Source organism: Festucalex cinctus, chromosome 2, assembly GCF_051991245.1.
Source record: "Festucalex cinctus isolate MCC-2025b chromosome 2, RoL_Fcin_1.0, whole genome shotgun sequence".
NCBI lineage: Eukaryota > Metazoa > Chordata > Actinopteri > Syngnathiformes > Syngnathidae > Festucalex > Festucalex cinctus.
The window spans coordinates 35,137,373-35,158,556 of NC_135412.1; the positions used below are offsets into that span (position 1 = coordinate 35,137,373).

The 21,184-nt window shown below is 39.3% G+C and overlaps 1 protein-coding gene across 4 annotated transcripts in view; it reads right to left on the reverse strand.

Annotated features, from left to right (window-relative positions):
• Positions 1 to 21,184, reverse strand: part of celsr3 (cadherin, EGF LAG seven-pass G-type receptor 3) — a 119,911-nt gene that overhangs the window by 34,556 nt on the left and 64,171 nt on the right. For 2 of the 4 annotated variants that reach the window (XM_077514820.1, XM_077514822.1), the window contains exons 4-13: positions 13,708 to 13,930; positions 10,158 to 10,273; positions 9,948 to 10,036; positions 9,654 to 9,668; positions 7,295 to 7,452; positions 5,191 to 5,354; positions 4,079 to 4,204; positions 1,979 to 2,148; positions 1,704 to 1,889; positions 59 to 169 (exon numbers count right to left, since the gene is read on the reverse strand). In XM_077514820.1, the coding sequence (XP_077370946.1) occupies positions 59 to 169; positions 1,704 to 1,889; positions 1,979 to 2,148; positions 4,079 to 4,204; positions 5,191 to 5,354; positions 7,295 to 7,452; positions 9,654 to 9,668; positions 9,948 to 10,036; positions 10,158 to 10,273; positions 13,708 to 13,930 (1,358 nt within the window). The remainder of the gene's footprint in view (positions 1 to 58; positions 170 to 1,703; positions 1,890 to 1,978; positions 2,149 to 4,078; positions 4,205 to 5,190; positions 5,355 to 7,294; positions 7,453 to 9,653; positions 9,669 to 9,947; positions 10,037 to 10,157; positions 10,274 to 13,707; positions 13,931 to 21,184) is intronic. The other 2 variants (XM_077514821.1, XM_077514823.1) reach the window with 1 other exon arrangement.

A 21,184-nucleotide genomic window follows, 5' to 3' on the forward strand; every position in this document is an offset into this window, starting at 1 on the left:
AAATAACCTTCTCCTTATGGACCCACCCATTCATCAATAATTCATTGAGTATTCTCACCTGTATGCATCCTCTGATCCCATTCTGGACCTCTCCCGAGCCCAACACTCCTCCCACATGCAGATGTTTCACTTTCAATCCATGAATCTCATTTCCTACTATTGCTGTTCCCTAATGGAGGGGAAAAGATAGTGAGAGGTTGAAGTGGGACAGAAAAGGCAAAAGATCATCATTAATAATAGATGGAAACTGAATTCCTGAGCAATGACGCATAAGGACTTCATTTGAATAGCAGTGTTTAACCTTGTAAAACAGAAATGTCTTAGGAATGAAGAAATCAAGGCTGTCAGTATAATTCAAATAATATAAAATTATAAAATATTATTCAAAAATGTTTAAAATGGAATTGCCCTAAGTACTGTATATATTATCATATGTGATTGTATTACCAAGTACTGTAATCTACTTTGTGGCAGTTTAAAAGAGTAGCATTTGAAGGCAGGGGAGCAGCAGACAAAACAATTGACTTAATAAAGAAAAAAGAAAACAATCAAATAAGATCGATGCACAGAGGGCCAATGCTCAAATAATAACAGTGGAAGCGTCGTGAAGCAGCTGTGGCTGGGAACATTAAACATCAAGCATGAAATATAAATCAATGGGTCCCATTTACAGTGTTAGTCTTTCAGCAATAAGAATTGATGTTTTGTCGACAGTCACTGCCAAACAATTTCAAAGGTAATCAGTGTCTAATTAATGGAGGCAGTGTGTCATCATGTCAAACTTCGACTGCTGCAAACATCGTCACCAGCCTCGTTAGATGATTTCTGATACAACCTATGAGAATTCGTATTGGTCTTGGTTTGTAGAATCATCTTTGGAGAAGAAATGTGAAAAAAGCTACTTTTGGGAGGAGGTTTACCTCCATCATCATAGACAATGTTTTTATTTCTTCACAGAGTTTGTTTACTCAATTTTGAATTATATGTAGTCAATGAGTAATTTCTTTGGTTTGTACACTAAACAATATGTGTCAGAAAAGTTACAGGACTGATGAATTTCAATTCCAAACTACAAGTTTTCCCCCTCAGTGTTTTCCAGATAATCTAACAGTATGTCTACAAAGAGCTCTAATGTTTGCTTTGTTCAGTGCATGAGAAGAGGTGAAATTGTGGCCCCATCAGCCCCAAAGTGCCCAGTGGGCGTGGCTGACATACTTCTCATCGGCCTTTCGATCGGTTATAATATAGCCTTATGAACTCTACATAGCAACCAACTGGAGCAGGAGAAAGACTTTTGTTGACCTCCGCTGATAGATAGCTAAAATAGCTAAAAATTCAAAATGAATCATATATGCTATGTGATGTCAATGTGATTTAGCAATTTTTTCGGTCAGAGAAATTTTAACGGGGGAAAAAAAAACATTAAAAGAGATTAGATTTTGATGCAAATCCAACTAAAGGTGAGGGGACTCTTTATTTTAAATATTTTTCACTTTTTGTAGTTAGAGTCCACTTGCGTAAGCAGAGAGACCAAACAGATCTGGTAGCTGCACATCCAAAGCTGGAATGGATTGCGCCTTGGTGGAGGTCTGCACCATCATTTCATAATCAAGATTCATGGCTTCGTCTTAGCCATTTTCTCTCAGCTCAGCTCTAAAATGTCAAATTAAAGTGATCATCTGTTTTGGCTTCGCATCTCTTACTTGGTAGAGTCCAAAGTCAAGGCGAAGTGTGGCGACATAGCGAGTTTCCCGGCCACTGCGAACGTCCCGTAGCTCTAGCTGGAGGTCGTGCCACCGCCCATCTGCCACCTGAACCTGGTCCAGCCTCAACCTCACTGGTCTGGTAGAACCCCGAGTCACGGAGAACACGAGCTGACCATTTGCCACCTGGAAGTGGACGGAACATATCAACAAAAATAATCTGGTAGCCTAAGAAACATGAAAAAGACCAAACTTTGAAAGACGCGTTTCCTAACCTGGAATAGCAAGCTGGTGTACTGGCCGGCCTGGGCCTGAAGCAGCGTCCCATCTCGGGCTCTGGTACGGAACACTAAGCCCAGGTACCAGGGTGTGGAGATGGTCACGTCGTTCTTTAGATCCCACCAGAGAGCGCTGTTTCCCAGGAAGCGATGGGGGTGTGGCATCACTGCAGAAAGAATGAGAAGGAATCATGCATGGATAGTGACGATAATGATGATGAGTCATCAGGTGAGTCATTGGACTTGAGAAGATATATGATGGAGGCGAAATTGTGACTGTGTGTGTGTTTGGAATAATCACAGAAGCAAGGGAAGTGTACATTTATTAACAGTTGAAAACCATGTTTGTCTGGGCAGTGAGGGAGGGTCAGCATAGAGTAAATACGAAACCGGTCGACACTTGCAGTCACGATGATGCGCTATAATTTGAATGCCAGGCCAGTAGTTGGCGATAGCAACAGCCGTGCCAACTGCTTGTCCTTCGTCTGCATTTATTTGTTACGTAAATAAATATTCGGAGACTACCAAAGATTTTGACAAACAAGCGTTTTTAACCTGAAGACAGAAACTACAAATGCCACTTTCTAAAACAGTAATGTACCTGATGGGTCATTAGCAATGTTGCCACAGTTACCTGAGGTAAATAACTTAGTTACTTTACTGATTACTTGATTTTAAAAGTAACTAAGTTACATTACAGCCTGCTTTATTCCATATTTTCAACAGATGCCGACAACTCTGCTTAACATAAAAATGATGACTGGTTTTGACAATACTTAATTGGAAGCACAATTTAATACTAATGTTCAAGATTAAAGTTTCTATTAAAAATTAAAAAAAATAAAGATAGCCTTTTTGACTTAATATAAATAATTGTTTTTATAATTTAAAAAAAAGAGTTTTTCAGGATTTCACTAAACAAATAACATTTCAATGTGTATACAGTGTAAAATAAAGGCAGTCATTTTTGACCTGACATATTTAATTAACTAAATTATCACTATAACTCAGTTATGTATATTTATGTTTTACAATAGAATAGACTAGACTAGACTAGACTAGACTAGACTAGAATAGAGAGATATTTTATGCTCATTGCATAAACAGCTACAAGGAAATGGGGTGAAACTCCGGGTTATGTTTCAATAAGGAAAAATAGAAAATCAAATTGAAAAAAAAAAACAAAACAAAAAAAACAATAGGAAAGGAAAGCTACACTAAAGAATACTAAATTACACAGTCCACATGGCATTATGGTACATGGGTTGTGTGTACAGTAGCGCCAAAGTCCATTATGTTGAATGTACTGTACATTGTAAGAATATTAAATTTGCATTAAAAATGGAAGTTAGCCAAACAAGCTGACATAGAGTACATCTGTTATTGAAGGAAATTATTGAAATTGTTGAAACTTCGCCCAGTTTGGCTTTTATGAAAGACAGTCTCGAGCCAATGGGAAAATGTGGGTACCTTGGCAATGTCAGTTGAAAGAACCACTTTTCTATTTATTTATTTTTTTTTTAATCCCTTTACCATTATAAATGCCCACGAATTTGGCCTACAATCCCATGAAAGTTGTTGCATAGTATGCAATGACATGATACAACACATTTGTCCATGTGTCAGTTAAAAAGCCATCTACCTTTTATCAAACAGTTACAGTATTCAAACAGTTGCAATAAATTTCATTCATTCACCATCTGTGAATGTTTTCTTTTCACAGACTTTCTTTTACTTATAAACACATTTTGTTAATCCTAATCATATTTTCCAGCTTGCCTTCTGCCCCCACTCCACCCCTGCTCATCCTTGTAACAGCATTTCATTTTCTGCTCAGAATCCCTTGTGGTCTCTACACTGCTCTGATGTATTCCACCCTCGAGCTCAACCATCAGCCTCAATTTTCATTTGGTTAGAAAGTAACAATTTTTAAATGATCCGTTTGTTAATAATGCTTCACCTATTTGACCTTTTGCTCTTCCCAGTAAAAAAAGCCTATTCTAATAAAGCCCACTAATAACCAAAATCACGCTGTTGTAGATTTGTGTGAATTACATAGTAAAATGGATTATATATGAAACTAAAATGGGCTCTCACCATGGCTGCAGTCTTTCCCTCCGTACCCAAGAGGACAGTCACATGAGAACGTCTCCCAGCTGACACGGCAGGTTCCTCCATTCTGACAGGGATTGGACTTGCAGAAGGGAAGTTTGGCACTGCAGCCTATTATAGACATAGGTAAACATAATATCTTATAAAAAAAACAGAGTATTTGCAATCACTTTTTCCCCCCCATTTTGACACTGTAATTTGGTGGCAGAAAGTCATCTTAACTGCTCGCCAGTTGAGACCACATCTAAATCCAGTTTAGTAGGTACAATACTGGTTTAAAATGATTTTTTTGAATTTGATCAGTGCACAGGCAGACACATTCTGATATCTGATACCATTCAATATCTAATTAGTCTTCTTTCTGCAGTCATTTACACCAATATGATATTCAGGTTGAGTACATGTTGTACCAATAACCATTTTTACACTTGGCAAGGTCATAATGTTACTCAACTATGAGGGCTCTATTTTCATAGACAAAGCACATGATGCACTCTGTATAAAAATTGGTACATCTTCTTTTTTTCTCTTAAAAAAGAAAAAAAAATTGGTGCATCTTTATTTTGTGCTAGAGGAAGCCTCAGTTACCGTGTTTGGTAACATTTTGACTGCGTTGTGTCTGTTTTGGGTTTCTTGTTGCGGAATTCTGACAACAGCAGACACTGAACCCTCTGAATCATTTTAGAAATCAATTCTTGGAATGTTTTAATCTTATTCTCAATATGAAAGTTTTTAAATCATCCCCTTGACCAGTATGCAGATATTGGTGTGGTGAAGCGAAAACATTTGGAGTTGGGGCTAGATACATGAATTCCCTGGACATATTTAAGTCACAAGCTCTTTCTGTTCAGTATTTAATGATTTAATGGCCTACTTATATTGTCTGTTGCCGTACTGGCTACTGCCGCGCGAATTGTTACACTCTTTTCCGCAGTTTCTTGCAGAGCATTTAAAGGAAATGAAAGCCTCACTGATTGGAAGCAAGTTGGCTGTGTTCACATCCGCAATGGAAAAAACGGTCTTTTTTTTTTTTTAAATGCGCCATCTGTGAAAATAGCTGCCGCTAAAGTTCGCTATGGTTGAATTGTATTGCTAACCTGGCAGTGTTCCATTGTTAGCAATAAACCCGGCCAGATCCAGTGGCTTGTTGTCAATGTGCAACTCCTTCATACAGCCAATAAACTCCCTGGTGCCAAATGGGAAGTTGTCCGGAACGTTGGGAACCCCACCAAGGAATAACGGACCAGTCAGGTCAAGAGACCTAAGAAATAAGGAGATATGGGGTAAAGATGTTGCGTAAAAGGCAGATTTTTCTGATACATCCATTGTCAGACAATAAGAAAGGATAGGAGATAGGGATTAAACAAACTCATTCAATATCTTGTCAGAGGAAATAATAATGGCAGCATAAGCGAAGCTTTTGGGGAGAAATCAAAGGATAATAGTGGGCTTAAAAAAATAAATTAAAAAAAATTCAGGGAAAGAGAGAAATTGAAACAGGAGACAGAAAAGACGACAAGGAGATAGATGAAGGAACAAGAGATTGAATATGACTGTCATTAAACATAAAGTGGATTACAAGGCAGAAGGGGGACAAAGCAGAGAACAAGCACAGAAAAAAATAGGGTGGTTTTAAGGAGTTATCAACGAAATAATAATAATCATAATAATCCTAATAATGGAGGCAAAATATGATAAAAGGATGACAGGAGGAAGCTGGGGACGCAGATGAATAAAGAGAGATTAAGTGTGAGTTACAGCAACTATCAAGAGAACACAAGTGTAGAGGTGGATGACAAGACAGAAGGTGAGCCGAGAGAGGGAAAAGAAGATGTCACGTTACACAAAAAAATGAGACATTCATGTGCTGTCGCTGTCACAACCTTGCCCTCCAGTGTGAGTCTTTTCCCTTTATTTTCTTTTTGACACTGGCTTTTGTTAAAACACCGTAAATCAAATGCCGAAGAATCACATTAAAACACAAACAAGAGATTTACTTTTTACTTTTGACAAATATAAACAAAAAAAAAAGAAAGCATCAATGGAATCTAGTGGTGAGTAAAAGAAGATAAGATATGCTATGGAAGAGATTTCTACAATGTTTCTCTGATCCTTACGGCTTTTCTTCATGCTTACATGATGCAGCCAATGTGATTACAGCAGCCAGAGGCCAGAAATAAACCACAACAACAAACACGTTTTCGAAGCATTTGTGGAGTGGTGTTTAGCTTTCGCAAATCTGGCCCACAGTTTGAAAGGTTCTGGGTTTGAATCTCAGCTCCAAACCTCCTGTGTGGAATTTGTATGTTCTCCCTATACTTGCGTGGATTTTCTCTGGGAGCTTTGGCTTCCTCCCATGTTTCAAAAATATGCAAACTGTTATGTTAAATGAAGGCTATAAATTGTCAAGGTGTAAATGTGGCTGCTTAGTACAATATGGCTAAGTTGTTAATAAGTCAGTAAAAAGTAGTGATTAGTGAAGTAAAATGTGAAAAAGTGAGGTGCATGAAGTGAGTCTAAGTAGTCTTCTTTCTGCAGTCATTTACACCAATTTGATGTTCAGGTTGAGTACATGTTGTACCAGTAACCATTTTTACACTTGACAAGGTCATAATGTTACTCAACTTTGAAGGCTCTATTTTCGTAGACAGAGCACATGATGCACTCGGTATAAAAATTGGTGCATCTTCAATTTGTGCTAGAGCAAGCCTCAGTTACCGTGTTTGGTAACATTTTGACTGCATTGTGTCTGTTTGGGGTTACTTGTTGCGGAAAATACTGCAGTGTTTTGAGCATGTACAAGCAGACGTGTTTGTGGAAAATACTTCACTAATGACAATAATATTGTGCTCAAATGCTTCATACAATTCCCAGCAAATTTCTGGTGACAACACATTGGCCTTTTAGGGTGTTTTATTAAAGATGGGAGAGCGATATGAGCAGGCAATGCTGAAAGAAATGAAGATGAAGTATGAAACGGGTAATAAGATCATTAGCGAGATACAACGAATCACCAGGGAGCATGCAGTCAACTGGTGAACTGTCGGGTCTCATGAAAGACGACTTCAAATCTTAATCTTTTCGTTTTGGGAGCAGGAGTACATGATTTAGAAATTAAAAATACATGCATATATATATATATCTGATATTGGCCCTGTAAGTGTAAACATAACATTCTAGTGTGAATAAAGATCCACTCACTTCTTGCTGCTGGTCTGTTTGCCCTGAGCAGCACAGCTGTAATTTCCGAGCTGGGTGCCAAAGCGGAGTGACAAGGCTGAATCGCAGTCGTCAATGCTCACTACTGCAATCTTCTCATCTGAGGGACCTTGAGCCTCGCCACTTATGCTGCGCCTAGGCTGAACACACAAAGGAGCAAAATTAAAAGACTGCAGAGGATTTTTATTTATTTTTTTATTTTTTTTAAAACTGTGTTGTATAACTCAAGGCTTTTTTTTGTTTTGTTTTTTAAAGACACAACCAAACAGACAACATGAAAGAACTAAATTATCAACCAGAAATGCATGGTCTTTGTTTCTGTATCCCACTGCACATCATCTGGAATTTTACATGCATTTAAATATGCAAATGCATGGACTGCAGCATTTCCACAGTACAGTCGAACAGTTCGCTATATACTCTATCAAGGATGACTGGACAGTTAAATCGTATATCCAAATTAAAGACACAAGTGTGAACCATAAAAAAAAGAAAATTTTAATTACCTAATATAGATTGTTGCCACAATTGCTATGTGCTAATTGCTGCTAATTGCAATTAGTGTGCAATTAATGTGTTGCTAATTGCAAAGTGGCTTGTTGCAACTGTCGCTAATTACCATGTTAGCAAGTTGGCAAGTTGTTATTGGGTCAACACAAGTAGGTGGTCATGTACTGCAGCAAGTTAGTTCCATGGCTAATCGCTACCTGTGCTAGCTAATCCAAGTGACAGTGTAGCTGGTCGTCCCCATGGTGTGTTGCTAATTGCTAGTCAGTGTAGCTACTTGTCACTGTGGCTAGTTGCTAACAGTGATAGCATATTGTCACTTTCTTAAAATAATGGTCTAAATCATAATTTGACTTTTTTTTTTTTTTTTTTTTTTTTGTTTGTTTTAGAAATGCCTTAAACTTGATGATGCTGGCCACCTCTGCTAAAATCGGCTACACCCTTAAGTGGACCTCTGAAATTAAATTAGTAATAAATATAATGTAATCAGTATTTTGTTCCATTTTTCACGTTTTCTGAAATTTTTTAGAAAATAATAACAATAATAATAATAATAATAACAATAACAATACTAATAATAATCATCATCATCATCATTATCATCATCATCATTTGGCTGGCAACCAGTCCGGGGTGTCCCCCGCCTACTGCCCAGAGCCAGCTGAGATAGGCGCCAGCGTCCCCCGCGACCCTTGTGAGGAATAAGTGGCCAAGAAGATGGATGGATGGATCATCATCATCATCATCATTATTATTATTATATGAATTGGTGCCCTCCACTGAGTGTTGCAAAGATGCTCAAGCTTGGCTCATCTCTACTTTCATCAGTTTCTCAGTTAAAAACTGTCATAGTAGTGGGGAGTTATTAAAACGAACATAACACTAACAGTAACAAACAACAACAATGATGAAGGACTAGAGCATGCTGTATTCACTTCTCATATGTGGAAGCTATTTTAGTTCCATTATCCCATTCACTAACCACTTATAGCAATTAATGTATACCATATTTTCCGCACTATAAGGCGCACCGCATTATAAGGCGCACCGTCAATGAATGGCATATTGTAAAACTTTTTCCATATATAAGGCGCACCGGATTATAACGCGCACCTTCAATGAATGACATATTTTAAAACTTTTTTTCATATATAAGGCGCTACAGTAAAGGCTGGGGTTACGTTATGCATCCATTAGATGGTGCTGCGCTAAAGGGAATAAAACAGTCAGATAGGTCAGTCAAACTTTATTAATAGATTACAAACCAGCTTTCTGACAACTCTATTCACTCCCAAAATGAATAAACAGCTGATTTATTATTTTCTCTGAGGTAAAGTATTAGTAGTAGCTAGAGATCCAAGATGTCGGGATCTTCTGCGCATGTGCGTCACAAATCGTGCAGGGTCACAGATAGCGTCTTGACAGCGAGGCCTGTTGCGGCTCAATATTGATCTATATATAAGGCGCACTGGATTATAACGCGCATGGTCAGATCCTGAAAAAATTGAAGGCTTTTAGGTGCGCCTTATAGTGCGGAAAATACGGTCATAAAAAAAAAAATGTAAGAACATACCATTTTGGCTCACATACGTATAAAGAGTATGTTTCAAATAAAACTGTGATCGGTGATCTGCACATAAAAGTCCTTTATAGGTCTTACTCTCAGTCCAACATATAGCCTACCAGTGAGATACATTTATCTCATCTCATAGCAGGGAAGGAGGAAATGAGTTATTGCTCAGGCAAGACACGGTGTGAGAGTTCACACAATCCGCAGGGTAAGAAAGGAAGACAGACAGAAAGCATGTGGACTCTGTCACACAGTCATACTCACATAGCGTATAGCTGGCTGAGGAAAATAAAAAGAGCAAAAGAAAATTAAAGATGATGTGCATTCATTCTGCACGGCTAGCATGACAAGCAAACACCCACACAGTGGTATAAACAATTGTTCTCAATAAATGAGCTTTGTTGGCATGAAATCTTAAAATCAACTCCGCAGACACCACAAAAGCAACAAAAAATCAGGAGAAAGCCAAATAATATGAAGTCATTATGCAACTAAATGTGAAGCATGAATAAAGTAACATAATTGTTAAAACGACATAAAGATTTTGTGCTAACTCACCTTGTTGTAATAGTGGATGTGAACTGTATGCCATTCCCCATCACTCACACCTCCAGGCAGGAAAGGACTCACCTGGGTGGACGATTCACCTGCAGGTATTGTGCAAAAAGGGAAAAAAAACAAACAAACAAACAAACAAACAAACATATTTTTGTTCAAAATGTAGTGCTCAGTGTTTGTACTAAGTCTGAGTCCAACTGATGAACATACCTGTGGAATATTTGAGAACCACTTGTCCCTCTTGGATCTCCAACGCGATAAAGTCATGCTTCTCGTTGAAGCGTCCATTGTAGAACAGAAGACCGTTGCTCTCAAGTGTTGCAAAACTACAAAAAACATACACATACAAATAAACACGCATATAGTATTTCAGCTTTGTGGCTATAACAAATGTGCAGGATATGCTAGTAAACCTGTATAGTTGTCACTTAGCTTAATATCAGATGTTCAGATGTCATTCCAGGAACATGATAAAGTTTGAAATTATGACAGAAAAGGATGCACTGACAAAGCATATCAAAGCATTTTGCCAACAACAGAAACCCAGCCTCAATGTGATTCAATGTGTAACTCCCTAAAATTACAGTCTTTGTGCAAATGTTTTCTGCTCTGTCTCCTTTCTCATTGCAAGAATTCAAAACATCCATTTTGCCTTATTTTGATTATTTTTTATTATGATCTTTCAAGGAGAAATTCAATTTACTTTCTGTTTACGCTGCTATATCATTTTCTTGCACACCACACAGAGAAGCAGACCACACACTGTTTGTAGGCATGCAAGACGGGACGTCTGAGTAATAGACGGTGACTTGCCCAAGCATCTCTCCAGCAACTAGCTGCAATTTATCAATCAAACTGTGAGACCCGCCGTTCCCCCCACCCCCAACAATTTCGAAGCGCTTACGAATAAGCTACTGCCACCACTAATGTAGCTGAACAAGTTTATACAGTATATCCATCTACTTCTATATGCCGCTTATCCTCACTTGGATCGTGAGTGGGCTGAATACACCCTGTGATGTGCAAAAGAAGGAGTGTGTGGGGAGGGTGACTGCGAATCCATCTGAGGGGGGCATCCACGGCAACAATCATTCATGGAGGGTCATCAAAGATTAGGAAGGGGCATCCGTCTCAGACAGAAGGCAAGGCAGGGCTTGCAAGGAAGCTTTATTTATATGTCACGTCTTGTCCTTTATGTTAAGTTGTCAGTTTTCAGTCCTGTATTTCATGTTATTTCAGAAGCTTGACTTCGTGACCTCGTGTCTCTTCGCTATGGTGATTGTCTCCTCCTGCATCTAGCTGTGGGTTTTGTCAGTTCGCCTTGTATGCTGCTTTGTCCTCAAGCCTTGTGTCGTAAGCTTGACCTTTCTTTCATATTACCAAAAGTCCATGCTTTGTTTTTTTTAGTTCCTGTGCTTGCCTAGGTAGTTTTTGCTTCCTGTTGTTGGTGTGATCAGTTGTTGCTTCCTTTGTTCCTTGATTTTTTTTTTCAGCCTGTGAATCTAAATTGTTACTTTTCTTGTATTGTTTTTTCCCAGCTTTGCTGTGACTAAAAACAAACAAAAAACAAACAAACAAAGAAAACAGTATTTTATGCTCTCTGTTGAAAACTTAATAAATCCACACTGATTTTTTATTATTTTTATTTTTTGCAAACACCTAATGTTGCATATGGGTAAAAGTACAATTAAAAAAACAAACAACAAATACTAAAGACATTTAAAATCAAAGTGCAGAAATAAAACAGCTTATTAAAAGTGCAAAAAGAAATATGATTTAAAAATGGTTTAAAGTTATAATGAAGGGGAAAAAAGGCTTAGTTTTAAACCTGGACTTAAATCTTCACACCACTGTTATAGTTAATAAAAAAAATAATAATGAAATAACTAAAACTAAAATTGAAAAGGCATTTTCATTAACAAAATAAAATGAGAGTGCGTTAAAAAAAAACAGAAAATTTAACAATCTACATTATAAAACCAACTAAACTGTAATTATAGCGAAAGTGTCCTGCGTTTTCATTTGTGTAAATTAATTTCATATGTGAGTTTTGGTCGTTTATTTTAAATGTATTTATTTCAGTATTAAAGAAGGAAATTTGAACAGTTGTTTGAGAATTGTAGTTTACTTTATTACCAATACTTATTGTGACTTTTTTTTTTTAAATCTTGCATTCAACAAATTATCTCTCTCACACACACATATACATAATCGATGAATTGTCTGAAATTCTTGCAAATGTGTTTTTGCAACTCTTGTGAATAAAACAAACAGAATGAGAATTAGTTAAAATCATACAAATATTGCTTTATTAAGTAATGTTTGCATTTCTCCGCAGCCAGTGCAGCAGGACTGCACCACGCTTGCCAGCATTATGCAGAGCTATCAAGTTTCTGCTAACCAAACGGCAGTCGTGCAGTAGCCAGCTAAAGCTCAGACAGAAAGGAAAGGCTGTAGAAAAATGTATACTGTGTGTGTGCCCAATATGTCTATTACTAACGCATGATGTCATTGAACATTACATAAATATGTTGTACAAATTTAGCATGAAAACATGCTTGAGTTCATATTTGTCTCCCCTGATGGCGAAACATATTGATGTCCTCACCCTTAGAATCTCTCAACTAATGTTTGTTCATCCTTGCAGCACACGCCGCACTCTCCTCCTCCAGCTGGCCAGTACACACAAACAAACATACTGCATGCTGCAGCCCCAGGGAACACAGCATATCTACCCACTATCTGTCTTTAGGCCCCGTGGCAATGACAAATTGTGTACCTCTGAAGGTGACTGATGAAGAAGTGGATGCAAAATTGTTGGGGTTGGGGTGGGAGAGGGGGACTTGAGAAATAATTCTGCAATACTGTGTTCTGCAAAATCAGGCCAAACATTTTTGCTAGAAGCAAAAAGAGCGATGAATGGAGATCAGGGTAATGTCAGTGGAGACACTCAACACAGCCACCATAAGATGTCATATTTAAGTTCAACAGGGCTGAGAAGAATTCACAAAGTATTTGGCTGTTGAGATCAACAATACTTTGCCCATAAGCAAGGGACTAGATTTATGATTGACCCGTGCGCAAAACTCCCATGTGTGACTATTTATGGACACCTGCAGAGAAACAATAGGGCCTTCTTCAAGGATACCGTTATTAATGTTGTTGAAAACTCAAGCTGCAATGAAAAGAAAAGAAATAGTAGAGTAGTTAAACTTGTAATGGTGTATTATTTTTTTCAATCATAATATCCATTTGAGAGTCTTGCTCAAGGATACTTCAACATGATCACAATGGCCTGGGGATGAAACCCACAACGTCAGGGTTGCGGCCGAGGATTATCACTCTCCCACTGAGCATTATGATTGATGTCGTAAATGAAAACCATAAACGTCATCATGGGGGTAAAATAAGTTACTGCAATCCTCCACAAACCAAGAATGAGATCACCTGAGACAGAAAGAAAGACTGAAAGGGATAGATGAAAAGGAGATGTTAACGAGAGCTGTATATGAACAGATGAAAGTCAGGAGAGGAGAAACCACACTGTCCACCAGAGTGTTTGATGGAGACAAGTGAAAGGGAAAGCTAGTGGCATCGATCTACGAGATGGATATGAAATAAAAAGAGAGAAAGAAGCAGTGAGAGATGAGAATCAAAGAGGCGTAATTATAGATGTCTGGATGAGGAAAATTGGATTTTGAGAGATGAGAGCCCAAGGAAACATGATAGCAACAGAAAAAAGTCTTTCTTATCTACTTACGTTAAGGAGATGGAGAGGTGAAAGCGCTGTCTGAGGCCCCGGAACATGGCGAAGGTCTTCGGGGGGAAGGAGCGGGAGGTGATGGTGCAGTACGGTCGTTCGTACCCGCCGGCAGGACACTCGCAGCGGAAGCCACCGCCCGAGAGCTCCCGACACGTTCCGCCATTACGACACACGCCTGGCACGCAGCCGCCATGTCGCCGGTCAAACTCACATTGGTCACCTGGGAGGAAAAGCATATAATATTCAAACATTATGCATCCTACTTTTGATGTTAAATTACACCATGGTAGCATTGCATCTTTAGTCAATAAATATCAGGAAAAAAATGCTTTCAAAACGATCAGTTCATTAATTTGTGATTTGTGTGCGGTAACTTGAAACACAAAGGAAAATTTAGGGAAACCGGTTTTCGGAATGTGAAATAAAACTGGAGTATCCACAGAAAACCCCAGGAAAGTAAAGGTAATATGTAATATAAAATTAGTAATATGCAAATTCCAAACAGAAAGGCCTGGATTCTAGTCTGCTTGACCCAGTGAATTAATATGTTTGTCAAGCTTGCGAGCAAGTAGCTTTGCCTTAACTGTAGACATATGATCAGAATTTTTTCCCCGATAAGGTGCATTGTTATTACTGTGTTTTGGGTTGGGTCATGGGATCGTTGTGTTGATGTTGTCAGTGGCTATGCAGTTGTTATGTCCCTTCTGATGATATTTGTAGTTGCTAATGCATTCTATGCTATGTCCCTTATGATGATGATGATGATTATGATGATGATGTATTTGTTACTCTTTTTTTGTAGTTGCTATGCAGTTGCTATGTCCCTAGCGATAATGATGTCAGTTGATATGTCCCTGACAATAATGATGGTGTCAGTTGCTATGCTGTTATGTCCTGATATTTGTAGTGCTATGCAGTCACTATGTCCCTTCTAATTATGATGATGTATTTGTCACTCTTTTTTTCGTAGTTGCTATGCAGTTGCTATGTCCCTGATGATAATTATACTCAGCAAAATTATAAATTCAACACTTTTGTTTTTGTTCCTATTTTTATGAGTTAAACTCATCCATCCATTTTCTTGACCGCTTATTCCTCACAAGGGTCGCGGGGGGTGCTGGCGCCTATCTCAGCTGGCTCTGGGCAGTAGGCGGGGGACACCCTGGACAGGTTGCCAGCCAATCGCAGGGCATACAGAGACGAACAACCATCCACACTCACAAGCGCAAGCACACCTAGGGACAATTTGGAGCGCCCAGTTAACCTGCCATGCATGTCTTTGGAATGTGGGAGGAGACCGTAGTTGAGTTAAACTCAAAGATTGAAAACTTCTTCCACATACACGATATCACCATTTCTTTCAAGTATTGTCACAAACGAGTCTAAATCTGTGATCGTGAGCACATCTCCTTTGCCCAGGGGGGGGGTTTGAGTTTTGTTGAGTTATGTTGTCAGCTATGTTCCTTGTGATGATGATGATGATGTATTTGTCACTCTTCGTTTTGTTGAGTCACATTTAGTTTGTAGTTGTAGTATGCAGTAGTTTGTTTAGTCACTCTTGACTTGTCATCCATCCATCCATCCATCCATCCATCCATCCATCCATCCATCCATTTTCTTGACCGCTTATTCCTCACAAGGGTCGCGGGGGCTGCTGGCGCCTATCTCAGCTGGCTCTGGGCAGTAGGCGGGGGACACCCTGGACTGGTTGCCAGCCAATCGCAGGGCACACAGAGACGAACAACCATCCACACTCACAAGCACAACTAGGGACAACGGGGTATATGCCACGGAAGAGGCGGGACTGTTTTTTGCACATCAGTTTGTTTCCGGTTCGGTTTGCGACATGTGGGCTGCATCAAAAATACTTGTGCTTCCGACTTTGTGCCCCTGGGTTGCACGTTTGCAACCCGGACCGGAAATAAACTGATGTGCAATATCACGCCCCGCCTCTTCCGTGGCATATACACCGTTAGGAGCGCCCAATTAACCTGCTATGCATGCTGCATGCACCCGGAGAAGACCCACGCGGGCACGGGGAGAACATGCAAACTCCACCCAGGAAGGCCGGAGCCTGGACTCGAACCCGAGTCCTCAGAACTGGGAGGCGGACGTGCTAATCACTCAACCACTGTGCCGCCCCTTGTTTTGTCATATAGGCCTTAATTCTGTCATATAGAATTGTGCGTTGCCCTAGCAAGAGTTACTGAATGACACTCTTGTCAGTATGTCGAGGTTCGATGCCAGCTTTCTTCCACTCAAGCTGTTCATCTATGTGTTTGAGGTTGTTTCCATGCATCCAGCCCTGCTCTCTCAATCGAGCTTCCTAAGTCAAGGATTCTCTGTCAAGTGTTTTCCTTGAGGCCATCTGAATTCCAGCCCTGCTCTCTATTTTTTACTTTGTGTTTTTGTATATAAAGTTTCCCCAACTGCCATGTCTTGTTTGCATTTGGGTCCTAACTCCGCACCTCCAATGACAAACATTATGGGAATAAGAAACAAAATGTGCCCTGCGATTGGCTGGCAACCAGTCCAGGGTGTCCCCTGCCTACTGCCCAGAGCCAGCTGGGATAGGCGACAGCTCCACCCGCAACCCTTGTGAGGAATAAGTGGTCAAGAAAATGAATGGATGGATGGATGGATGGATGGATGGATGGATGGAAACAAAATGTAAGTTACAATGAATATTATATACGTTAATTGAAATACAGGATAGCTCCTCACCTATTTTTATAACAGTAATTAGTCATTTTATTGTTGCACTATAACCTTCAGAAAGTTTTACCTGCAAGCTTTGAGGATCTAAAAGTAGTGCAATAAACAGCACTGATTGTACCCCTATTATGCAGCATACTCATAGACTGGTAGTTTTTCTTCCCAATCAGGCAGCCAATTACACTCTCCTTTTTATGCAAATGTCTCTTTCATTATGGCGCTCAAGCAGCAGGGTGCCGATTCCTTAAGGAGGTGTAAGAGCTTCTTTTGTACAGGACTGACCTTTATAGTAGATCAAATGTAGCGCACACGGGATATTATGAAAAAACAGGACAATGTAATGGGCAATCTGACCTCCAAAAAGGAACAATTGGGGGAGACGGCTCTTCATAGCACAACAAATTACCTCATCTGATTAGAATTGATAAAGAGCGAATGCCTGCGTATGAGAAAACATAAAAAAAATAACATCAGCTTACAAATGACTGACTGACAATGTTGCATTACATTCCTATATGTTGAAAGCAAAAAAAAACACAAAAAAAAACAGTGTTGCCCTTATTTTTATATACCGTATTCCGCACTATAAGGCGCACCGCATTGTAAGGCGCACCTTCAATGAATGACATATTTTAAAACTTTTTCCATATATAAGGCGCTACAGTAGAGGCTGGGGTTAGGTTATGCATCCATTAGATGGTGCTGCGCTAAAGGGAATGTCAACAAAACAGTCATATAGGTCAGTCAAACGTTATTAATAGATTACAAACCAGCTTTCTGACAACTCCATTCACTCCCAAAATGAATAACCAGCTGTTTTATTATTTTCTCTGAGGTAAAGTATTAGTATTAGCTAGCGATCCAAGATGGCGGGATCTTCTGCGCATGCGCGTCACCGATCGTGCAGGGTCACCGATAGCGTCTTGACAGCGAGACCTGTTGCCGCCCAATATTGATCCATATATAAGGCGCACTGGATTATAAGGCGCAGGGTCAGCTTTTGAAAAAATTGAAGGCTCTTAGGTGCGCCTTATAGTGCCGAAAATACGGTACTATATGCAATGTTGTGGCAATCACCACTCATTGTAAATTTTATCATTTAAATAACAGCATTCTCCCCAATTTTTCAAGTAAAAATTCCAACTGGGGGTCTCATTCAAGTGATGTATTTTGGAAAGTCTTGGCTTCCCAGTTTGGTGTAACCTTAAATAAGGAATAGGATTAGAGCCTTATTGTCCCTGTCGGATTTATAAATGTACAGTACGGATCACAAACTTGGTAAGACAACTATTTAATTCAAATTAGTTGAAATTAGATGAGTGTTTATGACATCCTTAGTGTTGTTACAATTTAATGTGAATGCACTTGGAATCTCCTTGGTGGAGGTAACAAATCAAAATAGAGTTTTATCTGCCAGTATGTCTCCAGACGCCCATGCAAAGAAACACCCACGCAAGTCTTCCATCACCACACACAGAATGAATCACATCGATGCTCAGTTTCTACCTTTCCTAGAGCACTTTTGGACACAAACATTTTCTGACACAGCAGCTGCTCACACTCACACTCCCCATTGGCTTTTCCATGCAAAAAGAGCAAACAGGGTTTGAAACTGGCCTCCAGATAAATTGCTCCTTAAGGACTCTCTTTAAAACCTGACGACGGCCTTTCAAACGTACACGTAAGATGGGAAGCAGAAAGGCATTCTCGTTAAATACATAAGCATCTAATTGTGCATCTAATTGCACATCTAATTGGAATGGTCATATCACCAGTATTTCTCTTATTTGCACACACACACAAACACAAAGAATCATTGGCCGCGCCCTCGAGGCTGTCAGGTTTGATCATGTAACGCTCTCTCTTGGCACTTTGTTTGTGCTGCTTTTAGCAGGTGCCCCCTGGCAAGAAGTCTACACATCACATAAACACACGCACACACACACCCCAGCAGACATACACATACATGTAAGTCAATAGAAACCTTCGCCTTTCCTCATGATGATGAAAATATCATCAGACACAAAAGACATTGAGACATACAAACAACGGCTACACGTGTTTAGAGGGCAAGGACCCCAACACAAACATACACACGCACACCCCACACGTACACAAGTGAACACAAACACCAGAAGAATCACAGAATCCCTCTAACCTCCATAGAGAATGTCTTCAGAAGAATCTGTTTGGAATGTTTGTGTTTTCAGGCGTTACAATGACATCATTCTTTTTATTTGACATAGGTAATATAAGTATATTGTATACTCCTATGGGTATTATATACAGGGCTGATGGCAAGTGGTCTTTGAGTTATGCTTGTGGCTTTTCCCATTACCCCTTTACTTTTTTGCAACCACTGTTGATTTGTTTTCCAAGTCTTCATCATCGTCCTGCATCATCCCTCCCACAAGGATGATCATTTTTGTCTGGTGAATGTGTTCTCACACACTACCAAACCACCATGAGGAAGTAGGAAGGAAGGACAGACAGACAAACACCACAAAGGCCTTAAGCCAATAACTGAACGATTGTCATCATAGCACGTCTCCACAACACAAACATAAATGTGCATCCACACAAGGCAACCTCTTTTAAACAAGGACACACTTTTGCTAATGCGGCAAATTGCTTGTTTTGCTTTTGTCTCTTGGACCACTTTTATAGACTCATTAATATTAAAATAAATGAATAGACAGTAATACTCATGAATAATGCGTGTGGCGAGACTTAACACACCTGCAAATACACACACATGCATATGTCAAATACAGAGTTTGGTTCATTTAGCACACACAGTTGGGAACAGGTGGAAAGGAAGAGGCTAGGAATAAATTGGAGAATGAATAGGGGAAAAAAAGAAAACTTACAGATGCCCCAATTAGAAGGAGTAAAGAACAACACTTTTTCATTCTCAGATTGTGACAACAGGGAGCCAAGTACTTTAGTCAGAAAACTTTCACAAGTTAATGATACAATATTGATGATCTCAGAGCACACAATTACCCCAAATTTGAACAATTACAATACACGTTTTTTGCATCCATAGATTTGAATTGTATTCTATTCAACATTTGGCCACAAAATGATTCAATTTACACGGCATGTGTATTGATTAACCACATCTGCAAGCACTTGGTGACATCACCCTCCATTAGTGATTGACATGAAGGACTGTATATTCATGCCAGCTCTTTATGCGCGACTGGGCCGGCTACATACAGTGTTGTTATTTTTGCATCTTACAAATGGGCGGTATGTGGCATTGTGGGCGTGAACACATCAGACTTGATTCACAGCCAATCAAAGAGGCTCATCTCGTTCCCTTTAAAATCGGCGTATGAGTGGCACACAGTCCTTGACATGGCAGAAGCAACTCTAACTGATTTGCTGGAGTTCATGCCAGAAGTCAAAAGCAAGCAGACCTCCATGGGTGGATGATGTCATGATGGCCATGCAGGGTGATCAAAGATCATCACTATCAAGAGGGCACTCGAAGACCAACGTCCACCCAATTGTTCAAGTCCGTTTGTGACCCCCGCCCCTTTCTACAATGATTCAGAGGGTTCGATGCACACTAATGTTATATTTATGAATAAAATACGATTGCGTCCACCACACGTGCACGGAGTTCTGCCTGCACATTGATCAAATTTACTAGAAGCACTTGGGTTAAAAATAACTTTTTGGGTTATTAAATTAACGCAAAAAGTTGTTTCAAATGAATAAGCCACTGTTGTTTTGTGGGTTATTCATTTAATTTTACCCAAATATTTGGGTTAAATAATTCAAAAAGTTGGGTCGGTTCATTTTTCCCCCAATTCAATTGTGTTATTCAATTAACCCAAAAAGTTAGTTCAAATGAATAACCCACGAAACAACCAAAAAATGGGATTAATTTGTGGGTTATTAATTTCATTTTACCCAACTTCTTGGGTTAAATAATTCAAAAAGTTGGGCCGGGTCATTTTTCACCCAACTCAATTACAGTAGGTTATTCAATTTACCCCAAAATTTGGGACAAATTAATAACTGACAAAACAACCCAACAAATCAGATTGCTATGTGGGTTATTGTTTAATACGTTTTGGATTAAATAACTCAAAAAGTTGGGTCGGTTCATTTTTGACAAAATTCAATTGGGTTATTCAATTAAAGGCAAGGCAAGGCAAGTTTATTTGTATAGCACATTTCATACACAAGACAACTCAATGTGCTTTACACGAGGAAAGACAACACATAAGCATCAAGAAACAGTAGTTAACATTCAGAGGAAGAAAAATAAATGAAACTAGAGCTGCGAGCAGCTATAAAGGGCCCTCGCAACCCGGGCCACGTTGGGGTATTTGCATGTCGGGGTACTGGCATATTGGGGTACTGTTTCATAGGAAACCGTCTAAATTGTAAATGTTTTAGACATGCTTTGTGTTTGCAAAGTTTCATGGAAGGCCAAAAATGATGCACAATTTAAAATCAAAATGGATTGGCACATGGCTATAGAATACTTTTTGGAGGTATTAGGCTGATAGGTATGCCTCCCAATATTCACACATCTAGCTGAATCATATAAAAAACATTTTTCTTTGCAAACGATGCATCGCTACAGCAAAGGCGTGCAACAAAATAAAAAATTTCAATAACTTTTCATCTTAAATATCTTAAGATGAAACGCGCCAAAGAATATATGACGCCTATAAAAGGCCCCAAAAATGGCAACAAATACCAAAGTTAATCAAAATGGCAGACTTCCTGTTTGGTT